At 42.9% G+C, this 22,391-nt stretch overlaps 2 protein-coding genes across 2 annotated transcripts; both read left to right on the top strand.

Annotated features, from left to right (window-relative positions):
• Positions 1-6,933: 6,933 nt before the first annotated feature.
• Positions 6,934-9,547, top strand: LOC115691069 (trimethyltridecatetraene synthase-like). Its single transcript, XM_030617633.2, has 2 exons — positions 6,934-7,904; positions 8,748-9,547. The coding sequence occupies exons 1-2, from the start codon at positions 7,005-7,007 to the stop codon at positions 9,375-9,377; spliced, it is 1,530 nt and encodes a 509-aa protein (XP_030473493.2). The 5' UTR covers positions 6,934-7,004; the 3' UTR covers positions 9,378-9,547.
• Positions 9,548-16,789: 7,242 nt separating this feature from the next.
• On the top strand, positions 16,790-21,566 carry LOC115691031 (probable GTP diphosphokinase RSH2, chloroplastic). Its single transcript, XM_030617575.2, has 6 exons — positions 16,790-17,856; positions 17,945-18,130; positions 19,227-19,687; positions 20,288-20,446; positions 20,527-20,878; positions 21,109-21,566. Exons 1-6 carry the CDS (start codon positions 17,068-17,070, stop codon positions 21,415-21,417), a joined length of 2,256 nt encoding a protein of 751 aa, XP_030473435.2. The 5' UTR covers positions 16,790-17,067; the 3' UTR covers positions 21,418-21,566.
• Positions 21,567-22,391: the final 825 nt, after the last annotated feature.

Below are 22,391 nucleotides of genomic sequence, written 5' to 3'. Positions count from 1 at the left end.
TCGTATCGCAACACTCGTCCAATCAAAGTATTTTTCGATATTATGGCATAATTTCGGAGTTTGGTGAAATTCAAGTCGTGTAGTCTGATTTTTGAATTATTGAGCTGTGTATATATATAGAATTGATAATTTAAGGTGTTGAGGGCTCGCGAGATTTTACGAAACTCGATTTGAGCTTACGGTTTGCCCAAAACGAATTTTTGAAGTTGCGCGTGTGGTGAACAGTAGCGACCAGAAGCTTTCCATGCCGATTTTCATTGATCTTCGGCTCCATTTTGGATCGATCAAGTTAGGGTTTTTGTAGTTCTTTGAATGAGATTTCTTTTGACTATATGCTCGCTTGGAACGAGGTTCGGTGGAAGCACTAATAGCGTGATCAAGTTTCGCGTTGCAGACGGCTTTGAGTAATCGCTTTAGATGAGCGATTTGTGGGCGTTTTTTAGTCGTTATATTAGCATCTAAGCCTAGTTTAGCCGAGTCGTAGTGGAGGTAGCTGTTGACACCTGATTTTTGGCTAAATTTTTAATTTTTAAAAAAATCAAAAAAGTAGAATTAGGAACCTTGGCCATGCTTAGGAACCTATTTCCGAAAAATAAATTTTTTTAGATTTTTCTTGAATTTTTTCTGAATTTCTTTTGGCTAAAATGGGAGAAAAATCAAGAAAATACCAAATGAAGTCCAAAAATTTCCCAAAAATAGCCATTAGTCTTCTAAAAATACCAATTTTAGTCCTGCAGCTTCATTTTTTTTTTTGCGAGATTTCAATTTAGGATAGGTTTTCCCCAAATTTGGGTAATTACTTATCCTAGTTGAATAAAAAATCCAATTAATCTTGTTCTAGACATTTTTAGGCTTAGTGTCTTCACAACAATTGATTCCGAGACTTTGAATTTCATATTGGTTGGTCCAATTTCACAATTTGATGAAAATATCAAAAAACCCCAAAATTAATTGAAAATTAGGGATTTTAGGACTCAAATTGGGGATTTCATTCAATTGGACAATTTTTTTTTATCAAAGCTTATACCTTCCCTCAGGGTAATTGAGCATGGGCAATTCAATTCTGGCCTCAATTCTGCAAAATTAGGTCATTTAGTAATTGAATGAAAACCCATTTTACTCGAATTAAAATTTAGGGTTTTTGGACTTAATTGTGATAAAAATTCAAACCGATCCCCTATTTTAGAGAAAAATGTGTCAAGGAGTCTAAATGTGGGATTAAAATCATGAAATTGGGACAAAATGGGGTCCAGTTTGTAAAAATTAGACCAACCCAGGTCTGCCGGGTCGGTCGAATCCAACCTGACCCGACCTGGGTTAGCCTTCTTCTTCATCCGGATTAAGCACGCATGGGAAGGGAATATAAATGAAAAAAAGGTTAGTTAGCCCCGCCTCTTTGCCAACTTGGATCTCCATTTTTAACACGTGGAAAACGAAATCTCCAGCTGTTCATCCTCACATGATCGAACCAACTAGGGAGTTGGTTAGAGTGGAAAAAGGGTGGGAAGTCGAACTAGAAAAATATAAGGGAGAGAGTGGTTCTCGCACAAAACCAACTCGACAAAAAGCCAAAAAGAGAGGGAAGAAAAACTAGGGAGAGAAGGAGAGACAGAAAGTGAAAGGGAGAGAGTAGAGGTTCCACGGCCGAGTGTTCCGCGCCCTCTTGACTAGAGGTGTCAAAATGGGTCTTAAACCCATATATGACCCATTTAAAAATAAATGGGTCGTATATGGGTCACTTAATTTTAAAGAGTCAACTTTAAATGTGTTTTAAATTTTAAAGCTTAAAGATAAATGGGTATAAATGGGTTGAGTTTGGAAGCCATGTCCAACCCACCCACTAGACCCATCCACACACTCTCTTCCTCTTTATAAAGATGTTTAAAAAAAATCGAAATTTAATTATTTTTATTTTTTCTCCTTTTCTTTTATTTTTTATTTTTTCTTTTCTCTTCTTTCTTTTTTTTTATTCTGGCCGGTGGTCGGCCACGGCGACCGGCCACCGGGGCGGGACTACCTCGCCGGAGGCCGGCGAAGCTCGAGCTCGCCGGAGGCCGACGAAGCTCGATCTGGCGAGCCTCGAGCTCGCCCGATTCCGGCGACCTCAAGGCCCGCCCGATCTCGACGAGGCTCCAGCCTCGCCTGAGGCCAGCGAGGCCTTGGCCTCGCTAGATCGGCGAGAACGAGCTTCGCCGGCCTCCGACGAGCTCGTCCTCGCCAGATCGGCGAGAACGAGCTTCGCCGGCCTCCGGCGAGCTCGTCCTCGCCTGTGGTCGGTCGCCGGCCACAGCGGCTAGCGATTGGCCAAAAATAAAGGAAAAAGAAAAAAAAAATAAAAATAAAAATAATTAAAAATTCGATTTAAAAAATAAAAAATATTAATTTTTTTTATTTTCTTGGATAATGACTTTATGAAAAATATTTTCTAGAAATGTTGCATTTTTCGTAAAACAAATAGAACCTCAATTTTAAAAAAAATTATAAAAATTTTTCACTAGCTTTGTATTGCATAAAATGTTTTAACAGTATAATTTTTAAAAAAAAATCGTAAGAAACAAGTATTCCTAGATTAGGTTAAATATAAAAGTGTTTTAGCAATATGGGTCGGGTCGGGTATGGGTCGAGATATTTATACTATGAATAAATTGGTCATAAACGGGTTAATGGGTCAATTTGGGTCGGACCATTTATGACCCGACCCAAACCCGACCCGATTCACCCGTTTAACAGGTGTACTCTTGACTAGAAGAGTGCGGGCGGATCGGCCGATGAGTGTGACCTCCTCCTCCAGACTCCGGCAAGATGGCTGATTGCGAAGAGGTGAAACGCGGCCTAGATCGTCCAATTTAGGACTTTCTCGGCAAATCCAAGACTGTAAGCTGATAAAGCAAGTGTAAAGGGACTAAATCATCGCCTGCTGGTGGTTCGGAAATTCAATTTTGACCTCCAACTACGAAGGTGAAAACTCTTCCCGCTCGCACTTCATTTGTTTGTCAAAATGCCTAAAGACATGTTTGATAGTTGAATTTGCTCACTGTTGTTGTGCTTATTAGTTCCTTATTTAAGTTTCTAATCCATTTTTTGTTCATTTCGTGTATTTTGGATCGGTGATTTAGCATGTGCATCAAGTCGGCCTTCAAAACCCCCTCGCCGGAGTCGGTAGACCTTACCAGAGCATTTCCCCGCGGCAAAAGTCAGTTCAAGTCAGTTCATTCTGATCATTTTTAAGTTTAAATACCTGTTTTGATTGATTGGAATGAATAGGTTGCCCTAACGTTTGATCCGGTTGTTAGATAGGCTAGATTAGATTAGTTTCAAGCTATGATTTTCGGTTTGGGAGTCGCCAGTTGGTGGTGGTTTAGCGGTGGTTTAATAGGAATGGATGGTTAGAATGCAACTAGGGGAAGGTTTAGGGTCGTTTACAGTAGCCGGAGCAACGGCGAAAAGTCATTATAGTAGCAGCCGAAGTCTTGTTGGAAGTGTGATATCACGAATCGGTGTGCACATGAAGTGCTCGACAAAATGCCCAAAAAAGAAAAGGAGAAGAACGGCGCTGTTTGGCGCCTTCCCCGCCGAGGAAGGCCGGAGACCAGCTTAGGCCAGTCTGGTTATCTTCGGGAATAAAAAAATTCAATAAAAATAATAAAAAATCAGAAAAATAATAGAAAAATTACAAAAATTCAGAAAAAAATCATAAAATCATAAAATTTTTAGAAATTTAGAGAAAATTCATGAAAATCCAGAAAATTCAGAAAAATGAGGAAAATTCCAGAAAATTCATAAAAATTAGAAAAAAAATCCAGAAAATTTAGAAAAATTTGAAAAATTCAGAAATTCATAAAAAAATCGAAAAAAATAATAAAAAATTTTGATTTCTAGGAAGTGAGAAAGTCAAATAAAAATTTTCCCAAAAAAATAAAAAAATAAAAAATTCCAAAAACTCACAGAATGACTCAGAATACTTGTGGCCACCCATTTTGAGTGAAATTATAATTTTTTGAGGTGCGCAAGTGGTTCTTTTTCAAACTCCTTAGTTTAGGGATAAAAGGCGCTTAACCCCAAAAAAACCCTAAAAGGGGGCTTAACCCCAGGGTGTGGAAGTTTCTCAGCGATTGGAGCACATCAAGTGACGGTCGATTCTGAAGGGAAAGTGGGAAGAGGGTGTTTCCCGGAAAGTTGAGAGACTTGTATAATCAAATGGATTTTCATTTGACTATGGTTTGATCTTGACTATAACGAGCAGAACCCATCTTCACCTCCTAGAGTCATCGAGCACTCGAGACGAAAGTGTAGGAGTTTTCCTGACGTGGGTTACATTAATTGAGATTGTAGCTTACTGTTTTACGGGGTTAGTATAATTAAAGAAAGATATGTAGATTTTTAATTAATCTAATATGGAACTGATTAGTGTGGACCGAGTAAAGTCTAGCTTATGATGAGAGGGTTTGTGGCTGATGCACAAATTACCTCAAGTAAGGAGCAATTACTAAACACTATTCGTTAGGGGCAATCTCATTGAACTAGTAATAAGAGGGCAACAGAGGAGAAGCACTTGAGTTTGGGAATTGTTACATCAAGAACGATGGATCTTAAATTGGGTGTGCAAATCTTTTTTACTCGATTAATGTGTTCTAGTTTCTAGTTATGGAAATCTTGAGGTGCCGTTTTCATAGCTTTCAGAAAGTATATGCGCTTCGCCTAAATGACATCAAGGGAAAATTTCAAGTCTGGACCCTAAGTGGGGTCAAATTCTCAAAAGAGGGCCCAAAGTAAACATAGTGTCAAATAAGGCCCTGAAGTGTTAATCAGTCTCAAATAAGGACTCGAAGTGCCCAAAAAGTCTCAAATAAGGACCTGGGTCGCCGGCCGGCCAAAATGCCCGCCGGCCGGCGAGAATGTTACTATTCCGGCACCGGAACAGTAACTTTTTTATTATTTTTTCCTTTCTTGTTTTTTTTCTTTTCCTTTTCTTTTTTTTTTCTTCTCTTCCTCCGCCGGCCATAGCCGGGGTCGGCGGAGGTCGCTGGCGTCGAGCGAGGGCCGTCCTTGCTTGGCGAGGTCGGCCTTGCCAGTTGCCGGCGAGGTCGGGCCTTGCCAGATCTGGCGAGGGCTCGACCCCACCGGCCGCTGGCGAGGCTCTACCTCGTCGGCGTCGGGCGAGGCCAGTCTCGCCTGCAATGGCAAGGCCGGCCTCGCCGGCCGGCGAGGTCGAGCCTCGCCCGGGATCCGCGAGGCTCGACCTCGCTGTGTCGGGCGAGCGGGTCTCGCCTACGCAACGGCAAGGCCGGCCTCGCCAACGCAGGCGAGGTCGAGCCTCGCTAGTTTTGGCGAGGCTCTGCCCACGCCGGCCGGGCGAGGCTCGACCTCGCCGGCGTCGGCGAGATTCGGTCTCGCACAACGGCAAGGCCGACCTCGCCGACGCCGGCGAGGTCGAGCCTCGCCCGGTTTTGGCTAGGGGCTCGACCTCGCCGGCCACCGGCGAGGCCCAGGCCTCGCCGGCGTCGGGCGAGGCCGGCCTTGCCGTTGCGGGCGAGACCGGCCTTGCCCGACGCCGGCGAGGTCGAGCCTCGCCAGCGGCCGGCGGGGCCGAGCCCTCGCCAGATCTGGCGAGGCTCGATCTCGCCGGCAACTGGCGAGGCTGACCTCGCCCAGCCCAGGCGAGGCCGGCCCTCGCCCGATGTCGACGAGGGCGGCCTCGCCTGAGGCCGCCGGCCCCGGCTATGGCCGGCGGAAGAAGAGAAGAAAAAAAAAGAAAAGGAAAAGGAAAAGAAAAAAAATAAAAAAGGAAAAAATAATAAAAAAATAAAAAAGTTACTGTTCCGGTGCCGGAATAGTAACATTCTCGCCGGCCGGTGGCCATTTTCACTGGCCGGCGACCCAGGTCCTTATTTGAGACTGATTGGGCACTTCAGGCTTTTATTTAACATCATGTTCACTTTGGGTCCTCTTTTGAGAATTTGACCCCCCTTGAGGTTCTTAATTGAAATTTTCCCTGACATCAATGTAGAAGTACTCTGATTCGCACCTTGGTAGTTGTGTTTTAGAAATAGGAACTGATGTAAAGTGCTAATTTTTTTTTTTGCGATTTTGTGACTCGGTGTCGAGTACATTTGCCATCTAATTTGAGGCCTAACACGCGACCCGATAAAATTTTCGAGATCCATGATTGTTTTCGTGAGTATAAACGGACTTAGTACTCGGACGGTTCGATTATGTTAATTAAGTTCGGTCCACGAAAGTTGTTACTCGATTTCATTTCGGTTTCGCATTGGAGAGGTTGAATTTTAATTTATGTTTGGTTCACGTATGGTCTGAACTCCTCCTAAGTGAACTCAGGGTAGGCATACCGACTCCCTTTTCCCTCATTATCATCTCGGCCCGCTTACGTAGCCAGAAATCGCCATTCAATTGTTTTCCTAGTTCGGTCCAAGGCAAAAACGCTGCCAACCAAGTGTTTGCGCATGTGGCAAAAGATGTTTGCTCTTCCCCCTTTCTAATTTCCAGTTGAAATCTTGTTGGAAGTACTTCGGGAGTAAAAATGGATTGGGTTGGCACGGGGAGCATGCCCACGGGAACATCCCAAAGGTAAGCCGGTCGAGGTGTGCGGGCCGGGTTGGCACGGGAAGCACGCCCACGGGAACATCCCAAAGGTAAGCCAGTCGAGGTGCGCGAAATCCGATCGGAACATTAACTGACCTGTTGTGTTTGAAATGGAGCGCCTCGACAAATGCTTGTTCCGTCGGGAGTCGCGTGTCACAGGTTACATGTAGCTAGTGACAAACAAGCCAAAAAAATGAAAAAGAAAGCCATTAAGACTGACATTATTATACCAATTCGGCAACGACTTAAAAAGGCTAGACTTCACCAAATGTAAAGAATAGAGAAAGCGTCTCAATCATGTCACCTCCCGTCGCTATATAAATACCCTCCCCCTCCAACGCACCACCCTCATCATCCATCACTGCATCAGCCACTCCGATCACCACCACCCACCACCGCCACCGATGGACTCCCCCTCTTGGGCTGCCTATGCCGCAGCGTGGCTAGCGACCCTGGCCCTCCTCCTCCTCGCCCACCGCCTCCGCCGCCGAAACTACAACCTCCCCCCGGGGCCGAAACCCTGGCCCATCATCGGGAACCTCAACCTCATCGGCCCCCTCCCGCACCGATCCCTCCACGAGCTCACCAAGACCTATGGCCCGCTCATGCAGCTCCGCTTCGGATCGTTCCCTGTCGTCGTGAGCTCGTCGGTCGAGATGGCCAAGGCCTTCCTCAAGACCCACGACGTCGCCTTTGCCGGCCGGCCCAAGACCGCCGCGGGCAAGTACACCACCTACAACTACTCCGACATCACGTGGTCGCCCTACGGCCCGTACTGGCGCCAGGCCAGGAAGTTGTGCATCATGGAGCTCTTCTGCGCGAAGCGCCTGGAGTCCTACGAGTACATTCGGACGGAGGAGCTAATGTCCCTCCTCAGGAGCCTGTACCTCTCTAGGTGCGCGCACCTCACGTTGAAGGACCACCTGACAGACCTGAGCCTCAACGTGATAAGCCGCATGGTCTTGGGGAAGAAGTACACCGAGGAGACCGAGAACTCCATCGTCAGGCCGGACGAGTTCAAGAAGATGCTCGACGAGCTGTTCCTGTTGAACGGCACGCTGAACATCGGGGACTCCATCCCGTGGCTCAATTTCCTGGACCTCCAGGGCTACATCAAGAGGATGAAGGCGCTGAGCAAGAAGTTCGACCGGTTCTTAGAGCACGTCTTGGATGAGCACGACGAGAGGCGACGCAGGGTCGCGAATTACGTCGCCAAGGACATGGTAGATGTGCTCCTGCAGTTTGCCGACGATCCGGATCTCGAAGTCAAGCTCGAGAGGAAAGGAGTCAAAGGGTTTACTCAGGTATTATATATATGCCCGCATGACATCAATCCTTCTCCTTAATTTGCAGATTCAATCCAGCGTAAAACTAGTTTAAAGGCAAGTTGTGTTGAGGCCAATTTCAGTTAGACTTAATCGACAGAGGCAAAATTACGTGCAAGCTTAGCTTAGCTTAGCGTATCGTCTGCTTAAGCTTGAAATCAACATTCCGACTAAAGAATGGCCATTTTCCTCATAGTTTTCAATGACATTATCCTTTGGAAAGATAAGGAAGAGCATCACGCGTCGTTCTCGACTGTCCGGTATTTTTTGGTTATTAATTGTTCAAGATGCTCCCCCAACCAATCAGTTTTGGCTCTATTAATCTGGCGATTCCACGCAATTATTGGAGGTACCTATATTACGAGAGGAGTGGAAAAAACAGCGCTTTTTCGGTGAATTAGCTGTTCGACAAAGGTACTGCAATAGGAAATGTTGCTGCATATAAGCAGGACTGCATTCAATTTATCCTTGTGCAGTGATTCATATGAGTTTGGCAGTAGTGCTTAAAAAGTAGCGTGCGGTCTAGCTGGTGGAGATAGATAGTTTCTGCATGAAGGAAGTCACTTTCTGCAGAAAGCGGGAACTTTGTGGAATCTCAAGTTGCATATGTTGTGATTGGAAGGGAATGAGATGTGAGACAGGACGTGAATTGATCTTGGAGTTTAGTGTGTTTGAGATTTGCGAGTGATTTAGTTACTTGAAAAAGTTGGGACAGCGATTCAATAATTCAGACCCAAGAACTATTCTATCTTTTGGACTGATTAACAATGGAAGTAGTGCTGGCATGTCTAATAATCCTCCATGATTTACGAATGCTTGCAGGACCTAATTGCGGGCGGGACCGAGAGCTCGGCCGTGACGGTGGAGTGGGCGATCTCGGAGCTCCTGAAGAGGCCGGAGATCTTCAAGAAGGCCACGGAGGAGCTGGACCGGGTGATCGGGAGAGACAGGTGGGTGAGCGAGAAGGACATCGCGAGCCTGCCCTACATCAACGCCATCGTCAAGGAGACCATGAGGCTCCACCCGGTGGCGCCGATGCTTGCTCCCCGGATGACGAGGGAGGACTGCACGATCGACGGCTACGACATCCCCAAGGGCACCCGGGCCCTCGTCCTCGTGTGGACCATCGGGAGGGACCCCGCGATCTGGGACTCCCCGGACGAGTTCCGGCCAGAGAGGTTCCTCGGGCAGGACATCGACGTGAAGGGGCAGAGCTTCGAGCTCCTGCCATTCGGGTCGGGGAGGAGGATGTGCCCGGGGTACAGCCTCGGGCTCAAGGTGATCCAGGCGAGCCTGGCCAATCTACTGCACGGGTTCAATTGGAAGCTGCCGGAGGGGATGAGCAAGGAGGAGCTGGAAATGGAGGAGATCTTCGGGCTCTCGACGCCGAGGAAGATCCCGCTGGTTGCCGTGGCTGAGCCTAGGTTGCCGGATCATGTGTACTCCCTATGACTTTGTTCGGTTCTTGATTGCTGCTCTCTTATGTTGTCGTCGTTTGCTTTTTCTGTAGCTTAATGAGGGAAGCTTGATGATGTTTAAGATCTTGTCTCGAAGTGATGTTTGTAACTCCTAAGTAATTTAAGCATCGAGTATAGCTAATAAGATCTGCTCTTCGATGCCAAGATCGTATAGCAGTTCAGTTGAACTGCATGGCATTTATGCCGCTCTCGCGACCGATAGTCCGACACATATAGTTCACGGGATGCACTACGCATATGACGATTTCGGTTTATTTGAATTAAATGCGATCGTACGAGTTTTATTTGCTAGACGTGATTATCGAAGAAGATCCGGTACGAATATTTCAAGAACCGGGTCGCCCTTGTACCTAAACTAATGATCCAACGCTACGAAAAACTCCATGTCAGGATGTAATATTTGGCCTTTTAATTGACCAAATAGGCGTTCAGCCCTTAAAAGGGAGAGGGCACACGGAGAGAGAAGCCGGGAGAGAAAGAAAAGGAGAGGGAAAGAAGAAAAGAAAGAAACGAGAAAGGAGAAAGAAAAGAGGAGGAAGCCCGTGCCGCGGGAGCCTCGCCAAGCTGGAGTTACTTCATATCGCAACGTTCGTTCAATCGAAGTATTTTTCGAAATTGTGGCATAATTTCGGTGTTTGGTGAAATTCAAGTCGTGTAGTCCGATTTTTGAGTCGTTGAACTATATATATATATATAGAACTGGTAGCTTAGGGTGTTGAGGGGCCGTGGGATTTCACGGAACTCGATTTGGACTTACGATTTGCCCGATACGAATTTTTGAAGTTGCATGCTTGTGGTGAACAACAACGACCAGCAGTTTTCCATGCCGATTTTCGTCAATTTTTGGCTCGATTTTGGGTCGGCCATGGAAGGGGTAATTGCATGCGTATGCCGCGATTCAGAAGGAAGATTGATGGAAGGCCTCGCACGACCAGTCCGAGCATCTTTCGCCCTTCAAACCGAAGCCCTTGCCTATCTCTATACTCTCAAACACTTTGCTGATCGGCCTCATTTAAAACTAACGTTCGAGTCTGACTGTTCAACGTTGATAAGCTGTTTGAGAGATTCTTCCCTCTGTCCTTGGGATGTTGAGCCAATTATCACTGATTGTATTGGCCTTTTGGCTTTTTTTTAGAGTCTAAAATTGGTCCTTTGCACCCGTGACTCAAATAGATTAGCAGACTGGGTTGTAAAGGCGTCAAGATGTAAGACCCTCCCTCGAAACTAGGTATGTAACCCCCCTTCCCCTCTTTGGGAAATCCTGTGTTTTGATACCCCTTGCTCCTGTAGGTGGGCCCGGATTTAAAAAAAATGATATCTCTATTTTGACCAAAAAAAAAGTTGGGGTTATTGTAGTTCTTTGAATGAAATTTCTTTTGGCTATATGCTTGCCTGGAACGGGGTTCGGTGGAAGAAGTTATAGAGCGATCAAGTTTCGCGTTGCGGACGACTTTGAGTAATCACTTTAGATGAGCGATTTGTGGGCACTTTTTATTCGTTATATTAGCATCTAAGCCTAGTTTAGCCGGGTCGTAGTGGAGGTAGTTGTTGACACCTGATTTTTGGCTAAATTTTTAATTTTAAACAAAAATCACAAAATTAGGATTAGGAACCTTGACCATGCTTACAAACCTATTTCCAAAAAATAAATTTTAAAGATTTTTCTTGAATTTTTTCTCAATTTCTTTTGGCTAAAATAGGAGAAAAATCAAGAAAAATACCAAATGAAGTCCAAAAATTTCCCAAAAATAGCCTTTAGTCTTCTAAAAATCCCAATTTTAGCCCTGCAACTTCATTTTTTTTTTTGGCAAGATTTCAATTTAGGATAGGTTTTCCCCAAATTTAGGTAATTACTAATCCTAATTGAATCAAAAATCCAATTAATCTTTTTCTAGACATTTTTAGGCTATGGTGTCTTCGCAATAATTGATTCTGGGACTTTGAATTTCATATTGGTTGGTCCAATTTCACAATTTGATGAAAATATCAAAAATCCCCAAAATTAATTGAAAATTAGGGATTTTAGGACTCAAATTGGGGATTTCATTCAATTGGACATTTTTGATCAAAACTTATACCTTCCCTAAGGGTAACTGAGCATGGTTAATTCAATTCTAGCCTCAATTCTACAAAATTAGGTCATTTAGACTTTCAATCAAATGAACCCAATTTTACCCGAATTAAAATTTAGGGTTTTTGGGCTTAATTGTGATAAAAATTCAAACCGATCCCCTATTTTAGAGCAAAATGTGTCAAGGAGTCTAAATGTGGGATTAAAATCATGCAATTGGGATAAAATGGGGTCCAATTTGTCAAATTAGACCAACCCGGGTCTGCCGGGTCGGTTGAATCCAACCTGACTTGACCCGGGTTAGCCTTCTTCTTCACTCGGATTGAGCACGCACGGGAAGGGGATAGAAATGGAAAAAATGTTAGTTAGCCCTACCTCTTTGCCGACTTGGATCTCCATTTTTAACACGTGAAAAACGAAATAGACAACTAGAGAATCTCCAGCTGTTTATCCTCATCTAATCTAACTAACTAGGGAGTTGGTTAGAGTGGAGAAAGGGTGGGAAGTCGAACTAGAAAAACAGAACGGAGAGAGTGGTTCCCACACGGAACCTACTCGACAAAAAGCCAGAGAGAGAAGAAAAACTAGGGAGAGAAGTAGAGAGAGAAAGTGAAAGGGAGAGAGTAGAGGTTCCACGGCCGAGTGTTCGGCGCCGCCTTGGCTGGAAGAGTGCCGGCGGATCGGCCGATGAGTGTGACCTCCTCCTCCATACTCCGGCAAGATGGTTGATCGTGAAGAGGTGAAATGCGGCCTAGATCGTCCAATTTAGGACTTTCTCGGCAAATCCAAGACTGTAAGCTGATAAAACAAGTGTAAAGGGACTAAATTGTCACTTGCTGGTGGTTCGGAAATTCAATTTTGGCCTCCAACTATGAAGGTGAAAACTCTTCCCGCTCGCACTTCATTTGTTTGTCAAAATGCCTAAATGGATGTCCAAACTAATACATGTTTGATAGTTGAATTTGCTTGTTGTTGTTGTGCTTATTAATTCCTTATTCAAGTTTCTAATCCATTTTTTGCTCATTTCGTGTATTTTGGATCGGTGATTTAGCATGTGCAACGAGTTGGCCTTCAAAACCCCCTCACCGGAGTCGATAGACCTTACCAGAGCATCAAACCTTGGGGCATCCTATTCATTCCAATCAATCAAAACAGGTATTTAAACTTAAAAATGATCCGAATGAACTGACTTGAACAGGTTGTTAGATAGGCTAGATTCGATTAGTTTCAAGCTATGATTTTCGGCTTGAGAGTCGCCAGCTAGTGGTGGTTTAGCAATGGTTCAATAGGAATGGATGGTTAGAAGGCAACTAGGGGAAGGTTTAGGGTCGTTTATAGTAGTCGGAGCAATGGCGGAAAGCCATTAGAGTAGCGGCCGAAGTCTTGTTAAAAGTGTGATATCACGAATCGGTGTGCACTTGAAGTGCTCGACGAAATGCCCAAAAAAGAAAAGGAGAAGAACGGCGCCGTTTGGCACCGTTCCCATCGGGGAAGGCCGGAGACTAGCTCAGGCCGGTCCGGTTATCTCCGGGAATAAAAAAAATCCAATAAAATTAATAAAAAAATCAGAAAAATAATAGAAAAATTACAAAAATTCAAAAAAATTCATTAAATTCATAAAATCATAAAATTTTTAGAAATTTCGAGAAAATTCATGAAAATCCAGAAAATTCAGAAAAATAAGGAAAATTCCAGAAAATTCACAAAAAATTTAGAAAATTCATAAAAATTAGAAAAAAATCCAGAAAATTTAGAAAAATTTGAAAAATTCAGAAATCCATAAAAAAATCAAAAAAATTTCAGAAAACTTTTTTAAAAAATAGTAAAAAAATTTGTATTTCTAGGAAGTGAGAAAGTCAAATAAAACTTTTCCCAAAAAAATAAAAAATTTCAAAAACTTACAGAATGACTCAGAACACTTATGGCCACACATTTTGAGTGAAATTAGAATTTTTTGAGGTGTGCAAGTGGTTCTTTTGAAAACTCCTTAGTTTAGGGATAAAAGGGGCTTAACTCTTAAAAACCCTAAACCCCAAAAACTAACACAATCCTTAAAAATGAACAAGCCTCTAAGGCTTCACTAGGTATTGATTATTTTGATTGATTTTCCTTTTTAGGGACGATATTAGGGCGATGTTTGTGATGTGAGTTGATTGCGCACTTCCTTATTAATTGATTGCTCATCGTTTAGAAAAGTTAGGATTAGCGGATAGGACTCGAGAAATTGCATGAGACATTAGACACTTCAAATCAAGTTAGGTACCGAAAGGGTGTTAGGAATTTCGATATCAAGATCGTTAACGTAATCCCTACCCATGAAATCTTTGGTTCACAGAAATTGGGATGGTTCTCCCTTATTTCGATTAGGTTTCTAGTCAACCATTTAGACTAGTGGCGACTCCAAAACCGAATATAGGCTAAATAAAAAACAAAATAACAAATACCCGTTGTCTCGTGAGGTATGGTCAGGGAGAGACCATCGTTCATTAGTGATAAGACATCCTACCATTCCCGATGAATGAAAGTACCTCCTAGTGCGCTTTAGGACCGAATCGAGCGCGGCGCAACAGTAGCATTTTACTTGATTTTAATGTTGCTTCTCGTTTATTTGATAAGATTGTGAGATCAACGGTTCGAGTAATCTTTGTTGTTTGATCGTAGGCATTTTCAGGTGAGTGGTACTATTTTTTCCATGAATTTACAAACTCATATTTTGAAAATGGTAGAGTTTTAATATAGTATAAGTTACTAAGAGCATGTTTCTTGCATAAATTGGATCGAACTTTTACTACCTTTTTGAGTTGATTGAAAATGGATTGAGAATATTTTATGAAGTTGTCTAAAATGACCAATTGTGAATGCTTTTGTTAAATGTTTTGTGAAAGGAATTGTAAAAGCTGTACGTATTGATTACGAAATGTTTTATGAAATGCATTCTAACTGATAAATGGAATTGTGAAAGGTTATATGATTCGATTTGTAAAACTAGTTTATGAAATAACTTTCTGGTGTTGATTGTGCATTGTTGGAGAAATATTTTGATTGATATGGCTCACATCGCTATAATGAGAACCTATCGAGAGGGGAGTATGCATACTGTCAGGACATCCTTCTTGGCCGAACCGCCAGCTGATATAGGTGGTAGACCTAGCCAAGGAGGGTAAATTTGGTCGCCTTTGTCACGACGTTAAACGTGACTATAGTTTGATGATGAGAATTAGATTAGTCGATGGAATGGACCATCGACATGTGATTAATGAGATTAATCACTGGAATAGACCATTGATGGTTGCTTGTTATTGTTGAGTATGTTTTGATGACTGATCTTGTACGTATAGAGTTTTGTTGGAAAGTTATCACATATTTTCGATATTTTATGTATATTGTATATTGAATTTGAGATGAGGAGTTATTATATCATTTTATAACGATGCATAGTGAATATTCGATCCGCTTAAAAGAAATGTATTACTCACTAAACTGTGGTTGCTCACTCCATTCCTTCCACTCTTTTTCAGGTTCTTCAGCTAGCGATGAGTAGTACGAGAGCGATATCCACGGGTCTTTTGGGAGTTGGCTTTTGGGTGATTTGAGACTGCGTCTTTCGGGTAGAAGGTGGCGTGTAATCCCCTTTTCTGCTTGGAATCAGTGACACAAGATGTACAAATGTTTGACCGTGGGGTAGCCCATAGTTTGAATTGGCTCGAGCTCAAAGTCGATGTTGCTCGACTAATTTATCAACTTTAAGAGTAAGAAAACAAAGGGACAAAAGGGAGAGATGGGAAAATATTCGAGATTGACTAATTCACCCACTAGAAGCCATCGTTCTTGAAGTGACATGGCCGTAATAGTGGAAAATGGAGATGGACGTGACGTGACGTGACAGAGGGGGATAAAAATAGCAAAAGAAAATGAATTAATATCTTGAAAAACTTCAAATTAATATAATTATGATAAATTTATCTTAAATTATTTTTTTGATCACGAAAAACTTCAAATCGGTATATATGTGATATATTTACTCAAAATTAATTTTTTAACTACAAAAAATCCCAAACTGGTATATTCGTGATAAATTTACCCTCCGTTAGTTTTCGTTAAATTGGATTAATACCACAAAAAATTACAAATTAATATACATGTGGCAAACGGATAATAAAACATAAAACTGGTAAACTACCATGTGTCATTTAACAAAACCATTTGACAGTAGCATTTAACGAAAACAAAGTGCGGATAAATTTGTCACAAGTGTACCAGTTTAGATTTTTTGTTGTCAAAAAATTAGTTTGGGGTAAATTTATCACATGTGTATCGATTTGGAGTTTTTCGTGGTATTAACACAAAGAGAATCCTCCACTTGCTGCGTGTCCTTGTCGTCTCCCTGTCCTCTCCCCACTCCAACTCAGATAATTTTTTTATTTTATTTTTTGATTCGCGAAATATCATTTTACTTAGAAAGAAGACATTTCACCATTTTTACTAATTTTAAAAAAAACAATAGGGATATGTCGACTAAATCTTGTGAAAATTTAGCACAAATACGATATGTAAACGAGAGAGACGATGAGATTTAAATTAAATATTTGTGAGGTGACCATGGTGTTTCAACAATTTGTTCCCAAGTAGTTGGTACTACTCAGGCACTCTATTGATGTCCTGATCAAAATTGAAAGAAGGGCGTTGGACCTCATCTGCGCGACAGCTAGAAAAATTCTAGAATCAAGAAGTACGAAAAAGGGTAAAGATTCATTAACACAACACAAAGCATTTTGTCATTGTCCGAATTTGATTTAATTGGGACTTTTCAATTTTCTTTTCAAGCTCTCAAATTTTTTTCGTTAGAAAATTCATTTTCTTAACTTTAAAAATGCATACTTTCTTTTACAATAGCTTTTTTTTTTCATTTTTCGCGAACCGAACCGAACCAAACCAAACGAGTGGAACGGGTTTAGAAAGAACTCAAATCGCGATTAACGTCACTAAACACACACTTAAAAAATCTAAATTTTCCCTTTTCCCCCCGCTAAACATATTTCCCTTAGATTGGCCAGAAATTATTTTCTCGGAAATTGCGTTCCTTTTTCACTATAAACAAAAGAAAATAAAATTCACCCTCGGCGGCGGCCGGAAGCTCGTCGTACAGTCCGAGGGCAGCGTCGCCCAATCGTGTTGTCCGTCGGCCACAATTTAGAGAGAGAAAGAGAGGAGAGAGAGAGAGATTCAACCTTCTTCTGGAAAATCTCAGACTGGAGAGAGACGGACCTCCATTTTTGTGCCGGAGCTCCTCCTCCTCCGACACCGTACGACCCGGTCCCCCCATCGCATCGCAGCCTTCGACCGTGCTTCCATTTGCCGTTTTCCTCCGGCCGATTGCTCCTCCCGCCGGCCGAAACGGTTCCCCCGGCGGAAGTAAAATCGCGGCCTTTTTCCCCGGGAAAATTCGACTCCTTTTGTCCGAGGAATCGTCCCATCTCGCCGGAAAGAGATCTGGGTCCTTGAGAAGCGGCCTCGGTTCCGGCGAATTTGGTCGCGCTCCCTGAACTCCCGCCCGAAACCCTAGAAATCCGCCCCCGCACTTCCGCCCACCCAGATGCCCATGGCCGTCCCGACGGTGGCTCTGTACGCCAGCCCGCCCAGCAGCGTCTGCTCGACGTCGCACCAGATCAACGCGCACGTCTCGTGCGACTTCGAATTCAGCTCCAGATCGTCGCCGTCCGCCGCCTCGTCGGCCGCTTCCTCGGCTCAGAAGCCGACCGTCGGGGGTCTCTCGTGCCTCTTCGCCTCGCCGACGCCGCCCCCCACGGTGGTGAAGCACTCGTCGTCGTCGTCGTCGTCGAGCTTCGCCGCTGGGGGCGGTGATGAATTGGGGAGGCAAGAGAGGGGCGAGGAATTTAGAGAGCTGAGTAGCTCTTTGAGCAGCTCCTTTCGCTACGCGCCGAGTAAATTTGTGGGTTCGTGGAAGCGGGATCATCAGAGCCCGGTCTCGGTTCTTCACGGACCTGTTTCGTGTAGTAGCAATAGCTGTAGTGGAAACGGCAGTGCAAAGAGCTTCCCAGCGAGAACTTCGCGTGATAGGAATGACGTTGATGTGCTAGGCTCGATTCGAAGGGGTTATAATGGGCTGTTCAGTGGGTTTGTCCGGAGGGCAGTGGCTTCTTGTGTGGAGCTAGAAATGCCGGCGGTTGAGGTGCGTGGTGATAGTGGTGGAGCTGCTGATGTGGAGGAATTGACGTTTAATTTGGAGGATTGCTTTGTGGAGAGTGATCTCGAGCCGTATGCAACGGAGTTGTTGGTGAATGCACAGTTGAGGCATAAGATCTTCTGCGACGAGTTTGTCATTAAGGCGTTCTATGAGGCTGAAAAGGCACATAGAGGGCAGGTATAGTTTTCAATTGTACAATGGCCTTTGTTCATTGGGACAATTCTTTTATGATTATTTGATAGGTTTTGATGTGTTTGTGATGTAGATGCGTGCCAGTGGCGATCCATATTTGCAGCATTGCGTTGAAACAGCTGTGTCACTGGCACTAATCGGTGCTAATTCTACCATGGTTGCCGCGGGGCTGTTGCATGACACCCTTGACGATACCTTCATGAGTTATGACTATGTACTGAGGAACTTTGGAGCTGGTGTGGCCGACTTAATTGTAGGGGTAAGAAAGAATTTCCAGCTTGATTTCCTTGTGTGAACTGTTTGGACAAACAAGAATATCGAAAGAAGTTAACTTAAACATTTGGCGTTTATATTCTGATTAGCTGTTTCTGCTGTTTATCTGTCCCTGGAAAATGGTGAAGAGGCATAATAACTTAAGCAAATAGCATAATTAATTTGCTATATGCCACTTGCAAGTATTTGTTTGTGGCTTATGTCCTTGTACAACTATCCCTAGGCCACTGAAAGAGTACAATGTCTATTCAGATTGTTGACTGAACTAGGTAATTAGTTACTTCCTGATTGAGTAAGATTCATTTCAGTATGTCCTCGAAATGACCTCATTAAGCTTACTGATAGTATGTTGTGTTATCTGCAGGGAGTGCTGGCCCTGCTGGGGTCTTTATGAATATTAATGTAAACAGATAGTTTTCTAGATAATGCCTTCCAAAAGCACTTTCCATGAAAGTGAGCCAGTGTACCAAGTTGTAGGATTGAATTATCTTGTCACACAGAATGCTATTGTGCGTACAAATGGCGGTAGCTGTTGCAATTGCTTGTCCTATTTAGGAATCTTTGTCCAGGAATACTGTGTTTGCAATGTGACAATTGTACTCTGTAGATATCTTGGGAAGTTAAAAGTCTCTTCACTCTCTAATTCAGGATGACTTATTCCTAAATGAACTTTTCTGATGGTTTTGCCACTGGTAATGCTGCAAACAGGGATATTTCTTTCATCCCTATGTTTTACTTTTTCAGTGCAAAAAAAAAAATTGCAAATTGGTTTATGTAATAGTAAAGAGACATTTGAGCATGTAATTGCAGATATGCTCTGGGTTTTGATTCTTGACAGCTCATTGTTCTTTAGTCAACACTCAAAAGCTTACACTTTTAACTTAAAAGATAACAGGTCAACCAGGGTGCTTGTATTCTCTCTCTAGATTGTTTATTTTCTTTTTACTTTTCCTTTCCATGTTGCTGCTTGTCTGAAGTAATGCACTCTTGCTGCTTTGAGCTCTCTTTGTTTGCATGGCGACTTATGCATGCATGTTTTATGAGAAACTTTAATGTAAGTCGGTTATGTATGGTTATTCTAGGTATCAAAGCTAAGCCAACTTAGCCAACTTGCACGTGAAAACAATACAGCGAGCAAGACTGTTGAGGCAGATCGACTTCATACCATGTTCTTAGCCATGGCAGATGCCAGGGCTGTCCTCATAAAATTGGCGGATAGACTTCATAATATGGCAACTCTGGATGCATTGCCTTTGGTCAAGCAACAACGGTTTGCTAAGGAGACGATGGAGATATTTGTACCCTTGGCCAATCGTTTGGGGGTCTATACTTGGAAGGAGCAGCTAGAGAATTTGTGCTTTAAGCATCTCAACCCGGACATGCACAAACAATTATCGTCGCAGCTTCTTGAGTCCTTTGACGAAGCGATGATTGCATCTGCTATTGAGAAATTAGAGCTAGCTCTCAAGGATAAGGCCATTTCTCACCACTCATTATCAGGAAGGCACAAAAGCTTATATAGCATATATAGCAAAATGTTAAAGTATGCCCCTCCCTCCCTCCCTCCCTCCCTCACATATCCTGTATATGTTGTTTGAGGGAATGCTTTCCTTTGTTGATAGCTTTTCCTATGTGATTTTCATGGACTGCTTGCTAACTCAGAAACCTAGGGAGCAAAATAACACAATTTATGTACTGCCTATTACGAAGTTTTCGGTATGTGCGCTGCTAAGGGTGTCTGGCCACGGAAAAAAAAGTTGCCAAGGGTGGATGAAACTTTCATCTTTCTTTTTACTAATTATAAGGTAATTTATTAATAGATACACTGTTGTAGTGCATCTGAAGTAAATGAAAACAGGGCACAAGAAACTGAATACACAGCCTAAGAAACATACTTATAGCATTGGAGAGTAGAGCATGAAGCCCAAAGATGACTAAAAGCCACAAAGATTGAAGCAGCTGAAGACCTGGATCCTTGGGACATTTTTTGGTGCAAGCAATAAGTGCTGCACATATTTTAAAAAATTATATACACTCTGAACAGCAATGGCGACAGACACCTAGAATAGATTTCCAGTCTCTCTTGTAGCAAGTAACTTGTGTACTAATTGGTGTATTAATGGAGATTGCCATTTTCATGCAGGAAGAAGCTTACAATGGATGAAATCCATGATATACATGGTTTACGGTTAATTGTTGAAAATGAAGAGGACTGTTACGAAGCACTGAGAATTGTCCAAAGTTTGTGGCCTGAAGTTTCTGGAAGATCAAAAGACTACATTGCCCATCCAAAGCTTAATGGGTATGTTTGCTAAAATACATTGATTGAGTGCTTAAGAGCCAAGGCCTTTGCTTTCTTAACGTTTCGTTATTATTATTTAGGTATCAATCACTTCATACTGTAGTGATGGGTGATGGGATGATTCCCCTTGAAATTCAAATCCGAACAAAAGCAATGCATTTGCAGGCTGAATTTGGATTTGCTGCTCATTGGAGATATAAAGAAGGTGAGAGTAAGCACTCTGCTTTCGTGCTTCAGATGGTTGAGTGGGCTCGATGGGTTGTTAGCTGGCAGTGTGAGGCAATGAGAAATGATCAGTCATCAATTGGCCATGTTGATTCTGTCAAGCCAAGCTGCACATTCCCAACTCACTCAGAAGATTGTCCATTCTCATACAAGCCTCTCGCTGATCAGGATAGGCCCATCTTTATCATTATGATTGAAAATGATAAGGTACTTTTTTAACTTCGATGTTTTTTTTTTCTACAGATTGTTTCTAATGTCGGTGTTTATGCTACCTGATCGTCATAGGACAGTTCAACAAATTTTGCTTTTGTGCATGAAATACTTGATGAATTGGGTAGCACATTTGAAGTTTGGTTTGGATAGTATGCTAATTTTTGATTACTCTGCCTTGCTCAATGATGGATGTGATGAAGTTCTTTGATGGTTGGATTCTGCAGATGTCGGTCCAAGAGTTTCCCCCGGACTCTACAGTCATGGATTTGTTGGAAAGGGCTGGGATGGGGAGCTCAAAATGGACACCTTACAGGTTCCCTCTCAAGGAAGAACTGAGGCCGAGGTTGAATCGCGAGCCTGTTGGTGAGCCTATGTGCAAGTTGAAGATGGGGGATGTCGTGGAATTGACTCCTGCATTACCCAATAAGTCATTGACGGAGTATAGGGAAGAGATCCAGCGAATGTATGATCACGGCCTTGCCGTATCGAGGCCGGGGCGGTCTACTAGCACTTCGGTTGGCTGGAGGAGTTGACCCGGTTGAGACAATTCCTTTGTGATTTTATTATTTGTCAAAATCAGGTGCGCTTGTAAATATGTATGTATATATAGGACAGGACTCTCGTTTTGTAAGGATAAGTTATTTGGACTCTCGTTCTGCCTGGAAAAGTTATTTTCTTTCTCTTTTTATTTTGCTCTTGAATGGACTTTGAACAATTTGATTCTCCAAAATCCAGCATATATGCAATCTGTATCTTCATTGGCAGCTACATCTTTTTCTGTTCAAAGATGCATTGTCCAGAGCGTCATTTGTTATTATTTCCCCCTTTTGCTAATATTTGGTAATTGTTGTGATCTGTAAATGAATAACTTCGTCTAATGACTAGGGAGATCTGGTGTCCAAAGATGTTATCATCACCTGTGGCTTCTCAAGAAACAACTGAGGCCATGTTTCAGAATTATTGACCAGAAGATGGAAAGCCTGAATACCAAGCAGTTCAACTCCTAAATTCTAGCCGCACATTGAACAGAAGAAATAGAGTCTCATGCTAATGTGTCATCCAGTTCATATTTGGTACTGTAAAATCATTTATTAGTCGCATGATACATACAGCCACTAGCTCCACTACAGAGACAACAGTCATAGAGAAGCATAATATTGCATATTCATTTTCTATCTCCACAAGAACTGTTGAACAGAATGTTGCCAAGAGAGCACAAGCATCAGCATCACCAGAACCCCAGTGAGTCCCCAGGATGAGCTCCCAATTCGCAGCACCCATGAAGGATCAGGAGATGGAACCACCGAACCTCTCTGGACGTATCTTGAAGAAGAAGATGATGATGAAGTGGTCTTGATGGCAATTATGAGCCCGGCAAGAACCACAGGAAGCACAAACCCAGAACTCCATTTGGCCTCATGGGAGTACTTAGCCTCACCCTTCCTGTCAATGTACAGTGGAGAGAGTACTATTGCTGATACAAGAGCCAGCACCATGGCCACTCCTC

Source organism: Syzygium oleosum, unplaced genomic scaffold (assembly GCF_021117445.2).
Source record: "Syzygium oleosum isolate NSW1041296 unplaced genomic scaffold, Sole_v2.1 Sole_v2.20, whole genome shotgun sequence".
Lineage (NCBI taxonomy): Eukaryota > Viridiplantae > Streptophyta > Magnoliopsida > Myrtales > Myrtaceae > Syzygium > Syzygium oleosum.
The sequence above is the reverse complement of the archived record's forward strand: the minus strand, read 5'-3'. Positions and strand labels throughout refer to the sequence as shown.

Coding starts and splice junctions, on each gene's coding strand:
- LOC115691031 (XM_030617575.2), top strand. CDS start 17,068: ATGCCCATGGCCGTCCCGACGGTGGCTCTGTACGCCAGCCCGCCCAGC. Junction 18,131..19,226: donor TGGCCGACTTAATTGTAGGG/GTAAGAAAGAAT, acceptor TGGTTATTCTAG/GTATCAAAGCTAAGCCAACT. Junction 19,688..20,287: donor ATATATAGCAAAATGTTAAA/GTATGCCCCTCC, acceptor ATTTTCATGCAG/GAAGAAGCTTACAATGGATG.
- LOC115691069 (XM_030617633.2), top strand. CDS start 7,005: ATGGACTCCCCCTCTTGGGCTGCCTATGCCGCAGCGTGGCTAGCGACC. Junction 7,905..8,747: donor GAGTCAAAGGGTTTACTCAG/GTATTATATATA, acceptor GAATGCTTGCAG/GACCTAATTGCGGGCGGGAC.